At 39.0% G+C, this 16,870-nt stretch overlaps 1 protein-coding gene across 1 annotated transcript in view; it reads left to right on the top strand.

The window, feature by feature from the left end:
• The window catches only part of Grip163 (gamma-tubulin complex component 6), a 916,232-nt gene that overhangs the window by 182,744 nt on the left and 716,618 nt on the right, over positions 1–16,870 (top strand). Inside the window, exon 8 of the mRNA XM_090384619.1 lies at positions 10,261–10,391. Within this exon, the coding sequence (XP_090240745.1) occupies positions 10,261–10,391 (131 nt within the window). The remainder of the gene's footprint in view (positions 1–10,260; positions 10,392–16,870) is intronic.

The following is a 16,870-nucleotide window of genomic DNA, read 5'->3' as shown; positions in this document are numbered from 1 at the left end:
CTTCAAACCCACAGAACCAACTTTTCATCTTCCTCATTTATTCATTCAACTGCCGTTTTCTGGAACAACCTTCCTTCATACGTATTTCCTGAAAATTACAATCTACAGAAGTTCAAGTCCAATGTCAACAAATATCTTCTTTCGTCTTCTCAACCTCCAACCCAAGCATGGTACTAAGTACTATAGGTTCTAATACCTCTCGTGTTTGGGGTTCACATAAAAAAAAAAAAAAAAAAAAAATCCCGGAGCAATATGGCCTTAGTTGCTAATGCTCCTAAAAACCAAATAACAACAAACAGCTTACAGATATTTTTCAGCAAATCTGCTTTCCTGGCTGCCTGTACATCTCTCTCCCCTACATGGTTACTTTCTTGGTGTGCCCCAGGTAGTTCTGGAAGGTCAGTCCGGTTTAATCCAGTCAATCAAACAGACCCAGGTCAGTCCGGTTTAATCATGTTAGATTTCTGCCAGAGCGCAGAATACTGCTATCCTGACAGTTTTTAAGTGATTGTCTGGGTGTGGTGGGAAACTTGGGCAGTTTTAATTATTGATTATTGTTTAATTGCTGGGGAAGCTGAATTGCCATTCTTTGGATAGTTCTGTGCATTTTGAATTCAACCTGTGTTGAAGGATGTAAAGGCTTTATGATTTTCCTCTTCTGTGATGAACAGATATTCCTCTCCCCTGGGAAGGGGGCCAATCTGTGCTGTTAGCTGTGTTCTGGGGATGTCATAAATTATACGTTCATATAGAATGTGTGCCCAGTTTTCACTCTCGCCACAGGTGCAGTTCAGCCTTAAGGAGTTTAGTTTCGCCTTTAGGGAACTGTGACCTGTCAGTATAAATGTAAAAAGTCCAGGGACATGCCACTTAGGTGGCTTTGGGCTGACTATTGCCACCCGTGCCAGAAACCTTTTGATAACCAAACCTCTGGTTTCCTGCACCCACTTTGTTTGCCATTGCTCATGGAGCTTTGTAGCTATTCTTTTTCTTTCAGTATTGAAGATGTTGGCTGTATCAAGGGCTATTCCCAGAAATTCTGTGTCTATAATATAAGCCTCTTTTGGCTAGTTCCAGGCAAAGTGGGAGAGCTTTGGCCAGCAACTAGTGCAGATGTGCTTACTGTGCGATATGCTCTGGTAATAGCGATTAGTATAGTCTTTTGTATTGATTCTAATTTATTCATATTTCTTATTATGGCTGAGCAGGTGAACCACGCACCGGCTCCATAGGTGATATAACAGATAGGAACATTGCATGGTATATGATTGCCGGGGGTCTTTCTTTTGAGCTCCCCAGTCTGTTTGACTGATCCTGGCAATCATAGCTGCATAATTTCTCACTTTCTTTGCCAAGTAGGTGAAATGGGGATAAAAAGTTAATTTTTAATCAAAGACCACTCCAAGATATTTTAGTTCTGTTACAATTTTTATACTAGTTATGTTAATTTTGATTTGTGCATGTCTTCTTTTGTCCAGTTTGCCTTTTAAAAGTATTTGTTTGCTTTTCTCAGGCGATATTTTGAGCATGTGCATTTATGCCCACTCCTGCTGCTGCTGAAAGACGTCGGCATTTGATCTTTGCTCTACAATCACTCGCATGTTACCTTTTACAAGGAAAATTATGTCATCTGCAAAGGCCAGGCTTTCCACGGGGCCCAGATCCAAGGCCAGAAATTCATCCAGAACAATGTTCCAGAAGAAAAGGCCAAGGATTGAATCCTGTAGGCAGCCTTTATTCACAGGGCATGTCAATTCCTGGAACCTTGTGTGTATTGAGACACTTCTGTCTGTAAGGAAGCTGTTTATTACCTTATACAGTAGACTCTTGATTTTCCGGGAGAGATAGTAAAAAAAAAAATTCCTGGATAATCGATTTCTTGGTTAATCCAAAAATACAGTAAGTCCCCAACATACGTAAGAGATATGTTTCAGGAAATATTATGCAAGTCAAGTTTTACGTAATAACTCGCGAATGACTAATAAAATATTGCTATGCCAAAATTACATTAACCACATAATATTCTCAGAACAATGAAGAAAAAAAAAAATAGTTACTATAAAAAAAAATTCCGACATCCCTGACATAAATAATGAAACAAAATTTGTTCTTTTGTGGTGCGACGGAACACAACAATCGACGACGCACTAAAGCAAACTAAACATTTGGTCTCTCTCTCTCTCTCTCTCTCTCTCTCTCTCTCTCTCTCTCTCTCTCTCTCTCTCTCTCTCTCTCTTTTTTTTTTTTTTTTTCTTTTTGAGTGGCAGGTGTGAAGACAGCGGGGGGGGGTGTTACAAGATGATAGGTATACTAATCTCCCACTGATGATTTATAAACACTGCTTCTTGTTTGTTGCTTATTTAGCCCTTCAGGAAGTGTATTCATATAAAGGAGTTGTAAAGAGATTGCTATTATCATCAAAAATTGTACAATCTAATACTGAAACTACTGGAAGTGGCAGGAATGCTGTGGCCAAGGTTTGGGCAGCCCATGGTTATAGTTGATTCAGTCATAATTGTCACAAAGATAACAAGCTTGTGCTCCACATATTCTGCCTGTGCCTGTCTGGAGGGTGCGTTTGGGCAGGTGTATTTTGTTTCATTGTATTTTCAATGCCCTCAACGACATCAACAGATCGAGCCTTACCTAAATTACATAGAGGATATTCTCCACAGATTGGCTGGTAGAAGAGTTATTATGTGTATGGTTGCAAATGCTGCATCTACATTATGGAACGGTCATTTTACAGATCAAAAAAAAGCAAGTTATTAGAGGAGTTAATCCTAACTAAGAACTTACATCTTTGGAACACTATAGGGCACCTCCTTACTTTTGTTTCAGCATCTGGTCAATCCTTCATAGATATCACGGTGTCCAACTCTACATTTGGACAAAACATTAGAAACTGGCAAGTTAGAACTGCATGGTCAGCAAGTGACCATAACCCTATAACGTTTGAAGTTGTTATGGATTCAGGCTGTACTGAAAGAAGGAACTCATACGATTCTCCAAGGTACAGGACTCAGGGTGCAAACTGGGAAACTTTTGAGAATAGGCTGTGCGTAGAAGCCATGGCTGATAACATCGAGAGAATTGGGCAACTGCCGGCAATGGAGCAGGTGGAAGTCATAAATGACCTAATAAGGTTGGTCTGTGATGCCTCTCTCTCACAAAGAAAAAGAGAAAACAGAATCACGTGCCCTGGTGGTCTCAGGATCTCACAAATCTGAGAAATGAATTGAAAACTGCTCAGTGTAACTACCAGTGTGCCAAGAGAAATAATAGTGCAAGGGTTGAGGTGGACCGTCTGGGTGACCTTTACAAGCTGGCCAAGCAGACCTACTTTAATCAAATTTATAGAGAAAAGAAGAATGCTTTGGAACAACTGGTTAAATCGACACTAAAGGATGAACCCTGGGGACTTGCTTACAAAATTGTAGCAGAGAAATAGCACCCTGGTGGGATCATTTCGTCTATCTTGGCTGATGGGCAAGAGACTCTTTCTTGGACAGAGTCGATTAATGCAATATTGGATGGTATTATTTGCCAAGACATTTGTGTACAAGAGGGTACGGAACAAACAAATTTAAGGATGGAGCATTTCAAGTATTCTGGATTAACTGATGAGGACCCGTTTACTAATCTTGAAATTGGCACAGCTATTGATTCTTTGAAGGATAACAAATGTCCAGACTTAGATTTACTTGAAGTTGCAATATTAAAAAGAATCTGGACAATCAAACCACAACTAATTGTTAATCTTCTTAATTCCTGTTTGGCTGATGGGCGTTTTCCAACTCCCTGGAAGCAAGCCAATCTTAAAATTGTGGTTAAAAATCCTAACAACCCCTCAATGTTCCTTCCATCTATCGTCCTATTGCATTACTACCAGTGCTAGGCAAGGTTTTAGAAAAGGTTATTGTAACTAGATTTATGAAATATTATAAGGCTAAAAATTTACAAGTAAACACTCAATTTGACTTTACAAAAGGCTGTTCAACTGTTGATGCTATAAAGTTTGTAATGGATTCTGTCTCAAATGCAGATTCCAAGTATGTCCTCGGCCTCTTTGTGAACTTCAAAGGGGCCTTTGACACGTTATGGTGGCAAATTGTCCTGGCGAGGTTCCGAGAGGCCGAGGTGTCTGCTCCCCTTTATTATCTAGTTTCTGATTACTTCCATGGTCGTAGCCTTCTGGTGTATTCTGGTGTTCTTTTAATAGGGCAAGGGGTTGCCCTCAGGGATCAGTCCTAGGACCGGTCTGCTGGAATGTAGTTCTTGATGGGTGGCTCGGGGTACAGCGCGACAAAATTTTGAAGGCGGCATATGCAGACGTATTGGTTTTTGGAGAGTCTCGTAGGGAACTTGAAGAACGTGTGAACGAAATCTTGGGAGACCTTGATGGTTGGTGTTAAAAAAAAAAAAGTAAATTGCAGCCATTATCAACCCACTGCAGGATGGAAGCCTCCTCAACAATTCATGCTGAGGGAAATGGACCATAATCTACCACGCTGGTCCAGTGCGGGTTGGCAGATCGACCGTATTTAGCAGTCGGGGGCTTGAACCCCGGTCTACTCAAAGAGCGTGTGCCACTGCACTCCTGCTCCTGACCACTCGGCTACGGATGCACAAACTACAGATTTCTATTGACAAAACTAAACAGATGCTTTTGAAAGGTTATTTGAACCTGAATAGACCCCCGATGTAAAAATTAATAATCAATCCATTAAAATTGTAAGAACGTATAAATATCTTGGAATAATGATGGACGATAGATTTAGTTTTGTAGCCAACGCAAAAAATGTGCTGAACAAAGTAAAAGTCTTAACTGGTAAAATCATTGAAATAACTAAAAATGTTTGGGGAATTAAACCTGCAACTTTAAAGTTATACTACGAGTGTATTTTTATACCAATAATTTGTTATGCTGCAGGTGCATGGGGTTATCGTGTTAATAACTGTTTAGTCTTGAAGTATTTGACTCAAGCACAATGTTTCTTTCTTCTTGCAATCACAAGAAATTGCAGAACAGTGTCGACAATGGCACTCCAAGTATTGAGTGGAAAATTTCCTGTTCAATATGAAGTTATGTACCACTACTTACAATATTATCGTCGAAAAGCTGTGCCTGCAAGGGTGAGCAACTATTCAATTAATTTAGACATACCAACTAAGGATGATAATTGTAGAATTTGAAGAGAGTTTGTTAATAGTTCGCAATTAACTTGGTCCAATGCAGAAGTTGGTAGAGTTACTTTTAGTTACCTTCCTAACATATTAGAATTTAACAAGCAACGGTTGGCCTGGTTTTGCCCAGGTCTGAATGTATTTTTTCTTCTAACAGGGCATGGCAGCTTGAACTCCAAATTGTTCACTCTAGGGTTGGCTGCCTCTCCATTATGTAAGTGTGGTGCTCCTGAGACCATGGGGCATTTAATATTTAACTGCTATCTCTATACAGACTTAAGAAATAATCTACAGCTTCTTACAGAAGTGTACAATGAAGGTGACCGACCATGTTTTGTCAATGATAAAGAAAATTTCCTAGCTTTTTATAATTTTGCAGATAAATTGTTTGCATGTAGGAAGAGACTAATTGGAGTTGATCTGTAAAGAGTGATGCTAAGTAATCCAGAGTTTGTGTTCAAGGACAAGAACTATTATGCTTTTTTGTCCATTAAATATGTTTTCTGCAAATAAGTCCTTAGTTTTCTTAAGTAAATATGTTGGTTCCACTATGGAAGTGATGTTGTGTTTTGTAGATTATTTGCTATAAATATAAAATTGGATATAGTAGAATTAACAGAGAGGTTGTCTGTTGGTTGTGTTAGTGGTTCTTGAGCAGAGTGTGGTTTCTGTCAAAATGTGACTTGTAAAGACTATCACGATATTAATAGCGATTTTGTGTACAGAGGAAAAGTTGGCTATGCATGTTGTAAATATGATATTGAATTGTAAAATGCTGACGGGGTGCTACCTATGTTTGTACATGGATAGCACCGTGCCATTTGCCCTCTGAGTTTAATGCTGAAATCTGGTAGTGTCGGATCAGAATCATAGCATCAGCAAAAAAAAAAAAAGAAAGTTAAGAGGCTAAGTGGTTGAGTCCTGTACAATGACTGGACAAGTGTCTCTGGTTTCTGTGGCCTAATAGTAATGGCCACAAATGGTGTTAATTAATGTAACGAAGTGTTATTTATAGTTTTGGTTTTCTGATTAAGTCTCCCAGGAGTGTGATCGTACTCACTTGGCTAATAGTAAACATTGTATATAGGTACTTTTTATTTATTTATTTCTTTTTTATTTATTATTTTTTTTTGTTATATATATATATATATATATATATATATATTTGATACTAGGGAGCTGTTACGTGCTCGATAATTCCTATATTCTATTATATTATGAATCAACAGGGCTTACCTTTATTTTTTGATATAGGAAGCTTCTTTTCCAACTCTCCTTGTCCAACTCGCTAATAATTCATGGGGAAGGCGATATCAATTTTGCAAAACATTGTCATAAAGTTAGATTTTGGAGGTCTAAATGGGCTAATAATTAAGGATCGATTTTTCTTTTTGGTCCTGTGGCTGGAATTTTGAGTTAAATTTTGGGTCTAATAATTGGGTAAGGGGCAGGGTGGGGGGTAGGGGTTGGGGGTTATTCTCTACATTCCTTAAGTTGGACTTGAACTTTTCGGGGCATTATGTTCACAGGAAGAGAGTTACTCACAATTAATCCGAAACTTTTTTTTTTTTTTTTCTTTCCTTATGTTGTAGTATTTGTTCTTCACGCATGCGTATAAGTGATCAATCGTCGGACAATAGGAATGGCCTACGGATATTGATTGAAATTTCATGTAGTTTCATCTCTAAGGTTTCTGCAATAAGTAGTTTGTAGTAGTTGTGTTGAATATTTATAATTTTTGTTTCAGTAAAGCCGAATGTATGTCGTTCATTTATTGCGTGGAACGAAAGTTCCGATGCATTTGAACGACCCGCCCGCACCGAAGCTTCGTGTTGTTTTGCTCGAAGCTGTGCCACTCCCATGGTGGATCCTACGTAGACAGCGTCACAAGTTTTGCATGGTATACTGTATACGAGGTCATGCTGTGATTGGAATGTGGTGTTTGAAGGCTGATTTCTGAAGAATGTGTATAGTTTGTTCATAAGTTTTGCTATGATTTTCATGTCGGTTCCCTTGCATATTTGGTTAAGTTTATTGTACCAGTGCTCGATATATGGGATGGTGATGAAATATATTTTTTTGGTCTTGTCGGATTTTTTTGCTATGTTTTTTTGCTATATCAAAAAATAAAGGTAAGCCCTGTTGATTCATAATATATATATATATATATGGTAGTAGTTCAATGTACCTCATACCTTATATATTTTTTTATATTACAGACAGACAGATTTAATGTTTAATCTCATACAGATGGCATTAATCGGTTCTGATATAATTTATTATTTATATCTAACATTAAATACACTATTGCATTTTTGTATCAGTATGTATGTATATATATATTTTTTTATTTTTTTATTTATTTTTTTTTATTATATATATATATATATATTTTTTTTTTTTTTCACTCTGTGCACTATTGTAAACTTTTCTCTTCTATTTCATGGGAGGGCTATCTCTTCCCCTTATTTTCTATCCAACCTCCCCATCCCTTCCAATCCCCATACTTCAATTCTTATCCCCACTTCCTTTCCCTAAACACCTTGGGGCTCCCAGGCTTGCCTGATAGCCCCAGTAAGAGTCTCAGCTAGAAAGTGGACCCTGGCGTGCCTCCTCATGGCCAAGATTGGGAGTTAGAGGGCAGGGGACCAGGTATCCCCTGCCCTCTGGCTGCAAAGTCGCCAGTTCCGGCACCCAACACTCAACATAACAAGACACATGCTTACACACCTACATACATACACTTGCCGGCCTTCACCTTTTCAGATGCTACAGCGGCATATAGGTGAAACCCTGGAGATCGCAATTGAAATGAAGACATCTTGACCTTGGCCTTATTGCTTATTTATGACTTTCAAAACATATGTTTATACCTTTATATTTATTACTTGAATTTTATATAAGATTTCTGGATTATTTTTTTAATTTTTTTTATTTGGAGTCTTGAAGTGTCCCAGTTAATCTGATCCCAGTAAATCGAGAGTCTGCTGTATAGGTTTTGCGGGGCATTTGCCTGGCGTAGCCTCCTAAGGACACTTGACCACCAGAGTCAGTCAAATGCCCCAGCAAAATCAGTAGAGATAACCAGCATATGTTTCTCCTCTGAGTTTTTAACTGTTGTCAGTAGGTGGTGCATGGCATCCTCTGGAGAGTTGCCCTGCTTAAAACCATACTGATTGTTGGAATGTAAACCTGCTTCTATGTACTATTAAGCTAATCTGCTATAGATTAGTCTTTCATATATTTTCCCTAGTACAGGGAATAGGGCTATTGGTCTATATGATTTGGGATCAGTTGGGGATTTCTTGGGGTTTTTGAGAATTAATCTTAACACAGCCTTTTTCCATATTTTTGGGAATATACCGTCTGTCATACAGTCATTATATAGTGCTGTTAATTTGTGTGGTGCTATTTCTGCTAATTTTTTGATAATCTTAACCTCTAAGAGGTCAGAACCTGAGCATTTATTGTTTTAGATTTTAGACTGTGCTATTTCTAAGTCTTGTTTAGTAAACAGAGGTTCAATATTGGTGTTGTCATATTCAGTGTTTTCTTTTATAGTGTCTAGCTGGGTGGGGGAATGATCCCTAGTTTTAGTCTGAATAATACTGTCTAGGATGTTATTTACAGAATCCACCCAACACAGAGTTGGTGTTCCATCTGGTTTGACAGTAGTTTCCAAGATCTCCTCTTGGCAGCTTGTTGGTCACTATTCTGTAGACAGTTCCTCAAGGTTATTGTTTCCAGTAGTTCTGAGGGCTGTATACTGATTCCTGAGAGTTCCTGCTACTGGGAGAAGATCCAACCCAGTGTTCATCCTGTGACAGTCAACTTACTGTTAGGCATTTCCTCTTTGATTGTCCCTTATATTCAACCATACGGTCAAACACTTTTCAGTCGGTCTCTAGGTTGAACCTCTCACATGATTTAACTCATATCCTGGGAAATGAAGCAAACATAAAAGAACTTGTAATCTATTTAAAATGTATTGCCCTATATAGGAGTATCTAATTTAACATCTACAGCAGTATATTTTGATTAAATAAACTATGAGCAGACACAATTTGGCCTCAGTAGCCCTTGTGTCATTAAGCCAAATAACAACAACAATCTATAAGAATCTCTCACTGCATCCACCTCATTTTGTGGCCAAGATGTTTTGGCGCTTTGAAAATTTCTCCTTGCCTGGTGCACTCTTCTCCTGAGTGTAGTCAGTTCAGGGCACCAACAGGGGACTGCCTGCTTCTTCGGTTTTTTCTGTGGGATAGACAGGTTTGCTGTTTTTATTAAAATGTTTGTCACAGTCAGTCCGGACTACAGTTGCCTGATTTAGACCACTCATTTTCCTGTTTTTGCAGCTCAGCTGCTGTATGTTCTGCAGAAATCTGCCAGTTGATTGGCAGGATCTCTAAAATCTGTGAAATGGTTGCGTTGTGGAAACCTTTTAGTTGAAGCTTCATATTCAAAACATGCCCAGCATCAGAAAACTTCATTGATAGGAGGAATATCCATCATTGTAACCCCGATAATACACTCAACTCTTTGTGTGGTTAAATATCAAATTGGGATCTTCTTCGGGTCTTTGAAGAAGAAATCTACTCTGAATTGAACAATCAAGGTGTGACAGCTGTCAAGCGGAATATTGATGGGATGAGAATTGCTTCACTTTGAGTGACTCCTCTTCTCTTCTCTTCTTTTCTTCTCTTCTCTTCTCTTCTCTTCTCTTCTCTTCTCTTCTCTTCTCTTCTCTTCTCTTCTCTTCTCTGTGTTCAAATCTAAGTGGCTACTGAATATAGTATAATGTCATGTATTCTCTCTATCTTGCGAGTTAATATTACCTTATGTAATATGTTCATATTACCTTATGGTCTTCCATGAATATAAACACAAAATTGATTTTTATTGGGGCTGTCATCTGTTTTTTGTCCTTCATTTTTGTGTGCTTTAGAGTTTGAATAATTTCACTGAAATTGATTGAATGATCAGGATTAATATTTAAAGATTAGGAAAGTTCAGTAGTCACTGTGAATGGTTAGTCTATTCTGTTTATCTAAAATAAAACATTGTTTTCAGATTTCCAGAGGCAACATGGCCACTTCTTGCAGCAAGCCCATGTTTGGAGCATTTTTCCATCAGTCAAGAAATAACAAAGATTTGCTTGATGTGAAGCTGGAGATTCCTTATATAACAGATGACTATTTAAGGTATGTACTCCAATCAAACTTTTATTTCATGATTTTAAATTAATACAAAAAAAGATGAAATTGTGTGCGTGGGGAGGATTTTAGTTTTATATTCATGTATATAAAATGAAAATCGGCCAGTAGCAACATACACTTGTAAGAAAATTTACATAACTGGGACACTGTGTAGACCAGTTGGCAATTATGAAAGCAGCCCATGTGAAATTCCTTAAGAAAAAATCAACCAGTATTAAATTATTGTTATTTATTTTTTGTTGTATCCATAGTAACTGACTGCGTGATATTTTTAATTTTAAATTTTTACCTATTTATAAAAACCTTTAAATATTTAAATCAACTAGACATTGTTACCTCATCACCCTGTTATTCAAAGTAACAGGGGCAAGAATACTCTAGACAGGATCATACTTAGGGCATTGGAAATTTTTATCTAACTCATATGAGTAATTTTAATCCTATTTCTTCAGGGGTCCCAACAAGGCCCTACCTAATCGAGATGAGGTGCTTCCGTAGCCAGGTGGGAAGGAGCAACAGTGCGTAGCACACGCTTCTTGATTAGACCGGGATTCAAGCCCATCACCACCAAATACGGAGGATGCGGAAAGGTCAGGGAATGACCACCACATATTCCCGGAGCAATATGGCCTTAGTTGCTAATGCTCTTAAAAACCAAACAACAAACCTAATCGAAATGATAACACAGAAACACCTCTGTAAAAAGAGCCAGAACTGAGGATACACCAACCTCAGTGACACCGCTCTTCCTCATTCTCCCTTCCACCAGAGAGCAATCAATTGGGAAGATATCACCCTTCTTTATCCAGAAAGGATTATTATTAGTATATCATCTGCATAATGTATGTATAATTTAATTTCTGGGGGGTAAGGTGTTAGTATGTGATTCTCTATGGTTGCTAGATAAATTTCGGATAAGGGGGCGGAAATTCTTAGCATTAGCATTAGTAGAGGCATATGATGCAAGAAAGCAAGCTTATTCAGCATCAGCCAAAAAAAAAAAAAAAAAAAGACACACCACTCCCATTTCACCCCTCCGTTCGTTCGAAATACCTGTCCAGTTGAGCTTTAAATTTGTTTAGGCTATCAACTTCAACAACAAGTGATGGAAGTCGGTTCCACCAACCAACCACCCGCTGGCCAAAGGCAAATTTCCGCACATCTATCCGACGACATCCATCCTTCCTCCTCGGCGCCTCCGTAGCCAGGTGGGAAGGAGCAGCAGTGCGTAGCACACGCTTCTTGATTAGACCGGGGTTCGAGCCCGTCACCACCAAAACGGAGGATGCGGAAAGGTCAGGGAATGGTCACCGCATTTCCCGGAGCAATATGGCCTTAGTTGCTAATGTTCCTAAAAACCAAATAACAACAACAACAACCGTCCTTCCTCAATTTGAATTTATGCCCTCTGAGGTGATTATTCTGAGCAGGATGAAGAATCCCATTAGCATTAGCATTAGTAGAGGCATTTGATGCAAGAAAGCAAGCTTATGCAGCATCAGCCAAAAAAAAAAAAAAAAAACCCACTACCACTTCACCCCTCTGTTCGTTCCAAATACCTGTCCAGCTGAGCCTTAAACTTATTTAGGCTATCAACCTCCACCACAAGGGATGGAAGTCTGTTCCACCAACCAACCACCCGCTGGCTAAAGGCAAATTTCCTCACGTCTATCCTACATTTGTCTTTCCTCAATTTGAATTTATGCCCTCTCAGGTGATTTTTCTGAGCTAGAGGAAGAATCCCATCAGCATTGAGCATGCTTAAACCATTCAAGGCTTTATACACCTCTATCAGATCACCTTGCTGGTGCCTAGTCTCGACACTGTAATTTGCAAAACTTAAGCCTTTCTTCGTAAGAGCACCCCTTTGTTCCATTCACTAATCTTGTTGCCCTTCTCTGTACTCGTTCCAGCAGCTCTACATCCTTCTTGAAATGAGGCCTCCAGACCTGTATACAGTACTCTAGGTGTGGCCTGACCATTGCCTTATACAATGGAATAATCACCTCCTTATCCCTGCTGGAAAAATTCCTGTATATCATTGACAATACTCCATGAGCTACTCTTGCAGCCCGTCTGCACTGCTCAGAGAACTTCATATCTGCCTGCACAACCATCCCCAAGTCCCTTTCATTCTCTACCACTGTCAGTGTAGTACCACAGAGTTGATATGTTGCTCTGGGGTTGCTGTTTCCCATGTGTAGTACTTTACATTTGTCAATGTTAAACTTCATTTGCCACCTCTCAGCCCATCTGCTTAACCTTTCCAGATCCTGTTGCAGTAGCATAGTGTCAGTAGTGTCCTTGACAACCCTGCCAACCTTTGTATCATCTGCAAACTTGGACATTAAGCTTGATATACCATCATCAATATCATTTATAAATACAGAAAACAATAATGGACCCAACACTGAGCCCTGAGGGACTCCACTAATAACATTAGTCCACGATGAGCAGTGTCCATTGATTACCACTCTGTCTTCTCCCCCTCAACCACCCCTTTATCCATAGCAGCAATTTGCCTCCAATGTCACACTGCTCCAATTTGTGTAGCAGTCTTCCATGTGCAACAGTATCAAAAGCCTTTCTAAGATCCAAGTATATAATATCAAAGTTATTCCCTGCATCCAGTTCTTTTGTGACTGCATCATAATATCCAATCAAGTTGGTCAGGCAAGACTTCCCCTTAACAAAACCATGCTGTGTCTGAGCTATAACTGAAGTCTTGTCTAAATGATCCTGCAGTGCTTCTTTAACCAGTGCCTCCATTAATTTTCCTGGAACAGAAGTTAAGCTCACAGGTCTATAATTACTTGTGTCAGCCTTTGATCCTCCTTTGTGAATTGGGGTCACATTTGCACATTTCCAGTCTATGGGTACCTCCCCTGAGTCCAAGGAAGCTCTCATAATTATGGCTAAGGGTTTGCTTACTTCCTTTGCTGCCTCCTTTAATATAACCGGATAGATCCCATCCACCCCGGGTGCCTTTCTTGTGTTTATTTCAACAGTTTCTCCTCCACTTTACTCCCAGTTATTTCAAGATTCTGTAACTTACTGCTAGAGTTGAATACACCTCTGGCATTCCCCTTGCTGAATAACTCCTCATGTGTGAATGTCGATGCAAAATATTCATTTAGTTTGTTAGCTACCTGAGCAGGATCATAGACCCATAGGTAGGCCAAATATCAATCAAATATACCAACAAATATTTGGCTTACCTATGGGTCTAGGAATTTCTGCCCCCTTATCCAAAATTTACCTAGCAACCATAGAGAATCAAATACTACAGCCTTACCTTACCCCCCCCAGAAATTAAATTATACATACGTTATGCAGATGATATACTAATAATAGGCAACGGAACCAAAATCGATATCCTTTTCACTAAATTTAATTCAATACATGACATATTAAAATATACACTTGTGAAACAGAAGAAAACAGACACCAAACCTGGAACTAGAATCTTCAGAAAAAACACACATACAGGGAAATACCTGCATTTTGACTCACACCATCCACTTAGTACAAAAAAAAGCTGTTCTTTATAATCAGGTTTATAATGCCATCAAATATAGCTCCACACAAGATGACCTATCTACCGAAATTCAATATCTTACAGAAAAGTTTATGGCCAGAAAATACCCATTTCAGTTAATTCAACATACCATTTCTACCGCCAAAAAATAACATCAATAATTCATCTAAACATAATGCAAATAGCAACACACGTATTGTTCTCCCTTACCACAACTGCCTGGCTGGACAGTTCTGCCGGGTGTTTGCAGGTTTCACACTCACATTTTCTGCTTATAACAAACTTAGCTCAATGTTCAATACATACAAAGAAACATATAAATATCAAATTAATGACATGAATAACATAATATATACCTAATAAAATGTCAACAAAACTGCAATACCTGTTATATTGGAAGTACCACCACCAAATACGGTTCCACAAAAACACCTAATACACGAGCATATTATCATTACAATAGTTTTAGAACAGGACAGTCAAGTACCGAACTTACACAACATGTACATTCCAATAATCACAACCCCCTAATCGATTCAGCCATCACTATTATTAAATTAAAATCCAGTTATAAAATTTTTCAGTACGAAGCCCTCATCATAGAATGGCTTCGCCGTCACTCCAAACTCAACGTCATAAACGCAAAACTACCCTACAATCTTTCTCCGGTCTGGAATCTCACACACCTGAGATTCCCACATGTTTCAAAGAGCATCACGGGAACTTAGAACTCCTTTAAATATACGCATTCTCTCCCGACTTCATCATTGCCAACTGAAGACGTTAACAAACAAAAGTCAGCTCATTACGACTTTTGGCCTACCGAGTTCAAACTTTTAAATTCTTTCCTTAATTAATTTATCAACTATTCATCAATGACAACCAAGGACGAAGTTGTGCACTCCTACTTGAGCTTATTTTAATTCCGATTTTCAATTCATTACCCCAACCTCAATTTATTTAATTTCCTATCCCAAGCATCATTTTCAGATCATACTAAGTGAGTACCGCTAAATTAAGCATTGCTATTAAATTTGAGTTAACCGGAATATCTTATCTTATCTGCCGCATGTGATTTTCTTCATCACAAGTTACTGACAAAACCTGGTGGTGTTCCATTCTGACCATGTACTCAAATCAGGAGCAAGCGGATATGCACTTTATGTAAGGTTTGGCAGACGGCAATGCTCTGGAGGCTATGATGTTGTATACATTTTGATAGCATTAGCATTAGTAGAGGCATATAATGCAAGAAAGCAAGCTTATTCAGCATCAGCCAAAAAAAAAAAAAAAAAAAAAAAAACAACCACTACTCCCATTTCACCCCTCCATTCGTTCGAAATACCTGTCCAGCTGAGCCTTAAATTTGTTTAGTCTATCAACTTCAACAACAAGCGATGGGAGTCTATTCCAAAAACCAACTGCCTGCTGGCTAAAGGCAAATTTCCGCACATCTATCCGACATCCATCCTTCCTCAATTTGAATTTATGCCCTCTCATGTGATTATTCTGAGCAAGAGGAAGAATTCCATCGGCATTGAGCATGCTCAAGCCATTCAAAGCCTTATACACCTCTATCAGATCACCTCGCCGATGCCTAGTCTCCAGGCTCTGTAATTTGCAAAACTTAAGCCTTTCTTCGTAAGAGCAACCCTTGTTCCCTTCACTAATCTTGTTGCCCTTCTCTGTACTCGTTCCAGCAGCTCTACATCCTTCTTGAAATGAGGCCTCCAGACCTGTATACAGTACTCAAGGTGTGGCCTGACCAATGCCTTATACAAGGGAATAATCACATCCCTGTCCCTGCTAGAAAAATTCCTGTATATCATTGACAAGACACCATGAGCTACTCTTGCAGCTCGTCTGCACTGCTCAGAGAACTTCATATCTGCCTGCACAATTACCCCCAGGTCCTTTTCATTCTCTACCACTGTCAGCGTAGTACCACAGAGTTGATACGTTGATCTGGGGTTACTGTTTCCCATATGTAGTACTTTACATTTGTCAATGTTAAATTTCATTTGCCACCTCTCAGCCCATCTGCTCAACCTTTCCAGATCCTGTTGCAGCAGCATAGTATCAGTAGTGTCCTTAACAACCCTGCCAACCTTTGTATCGTCTGCAAACTTGGACATTAAGCCTGATACACCATCATCAATATCATTTATAAATACAGAAAACAACAATGGACCCAACACTGAACCCTGAGGAACTCCACTAATAACATTAGTCCACGTTGAGCAGTGTCCATTGATTACCACTCTCTGTCTTCTGGCACTGAACCATCCCTTTATCCATAGCAGCAATTTGCCTCCAATGCCACACATCTCCAATTTGTGCAGCAGTCTTCCATGCGCAACAGTATCAAAAGCCTTTCTAAGATCCAAATATATAATATCAAAGTTATTCCCTGCATCCAGTTCTTTTGTGACTACATCATAGTATCCAATCAAATTGGTCAGACAAGACCTGCCCTTAACAAAATCATTCTGTGTCTGAGCTATAACTGAATTCTTGTCCAGATGATCCTGCAGTGCTTCTTTAACCAGTGCCTCCATTCATTTTCCTGGAACCGAAGTTAAACTAACAGGTCTATAATTACTTGTGTCAGCCTTTGATCCTCCTTTGTGAATTGGGGTTACATTTGCACATCTCCAGTCTATGGGTACCTCCCCTGAGTCCAAAGAAGCTCTCATAATTATGGCTAGGGGTTTGCTTACTTCCTTTGCTGCCTCTTTTAATATAACTGGATAGATCCCATCCACCCCGGGTGCCTTTTTTATGTTTATCCTCAACAATTTCTCCTCCACTTTCCTCTCAGTTATTTGAAAATCATCTAGCTCACTGCCAATGTTTACTTCACCTACGACATTCCCCTTCCTGAATAACTCCTCATGTGTGAATGTAGATGCAAAATACTCGTTTA

The sequence above is a fragment of the Mastigoproctus giganteus genome, chromosome 11, assembly GCF_048544385.1.
Source record: "Mastigoproctus giganteus isolate SK-2022 chromosome 11, ASM4854438v1, whole genome shotgun sequence".
NCBI lineage: Eukaryota > Metazoa > Arthropoda > Arachnida > Uropygi > Thelyphonidae > Mastigoproctus > Mastigoproctus giganteus.
Note: the sequence above shows the minus strand (reverse complement) of the source record. Positions and strands in the feature narration are given on the sequence as shown.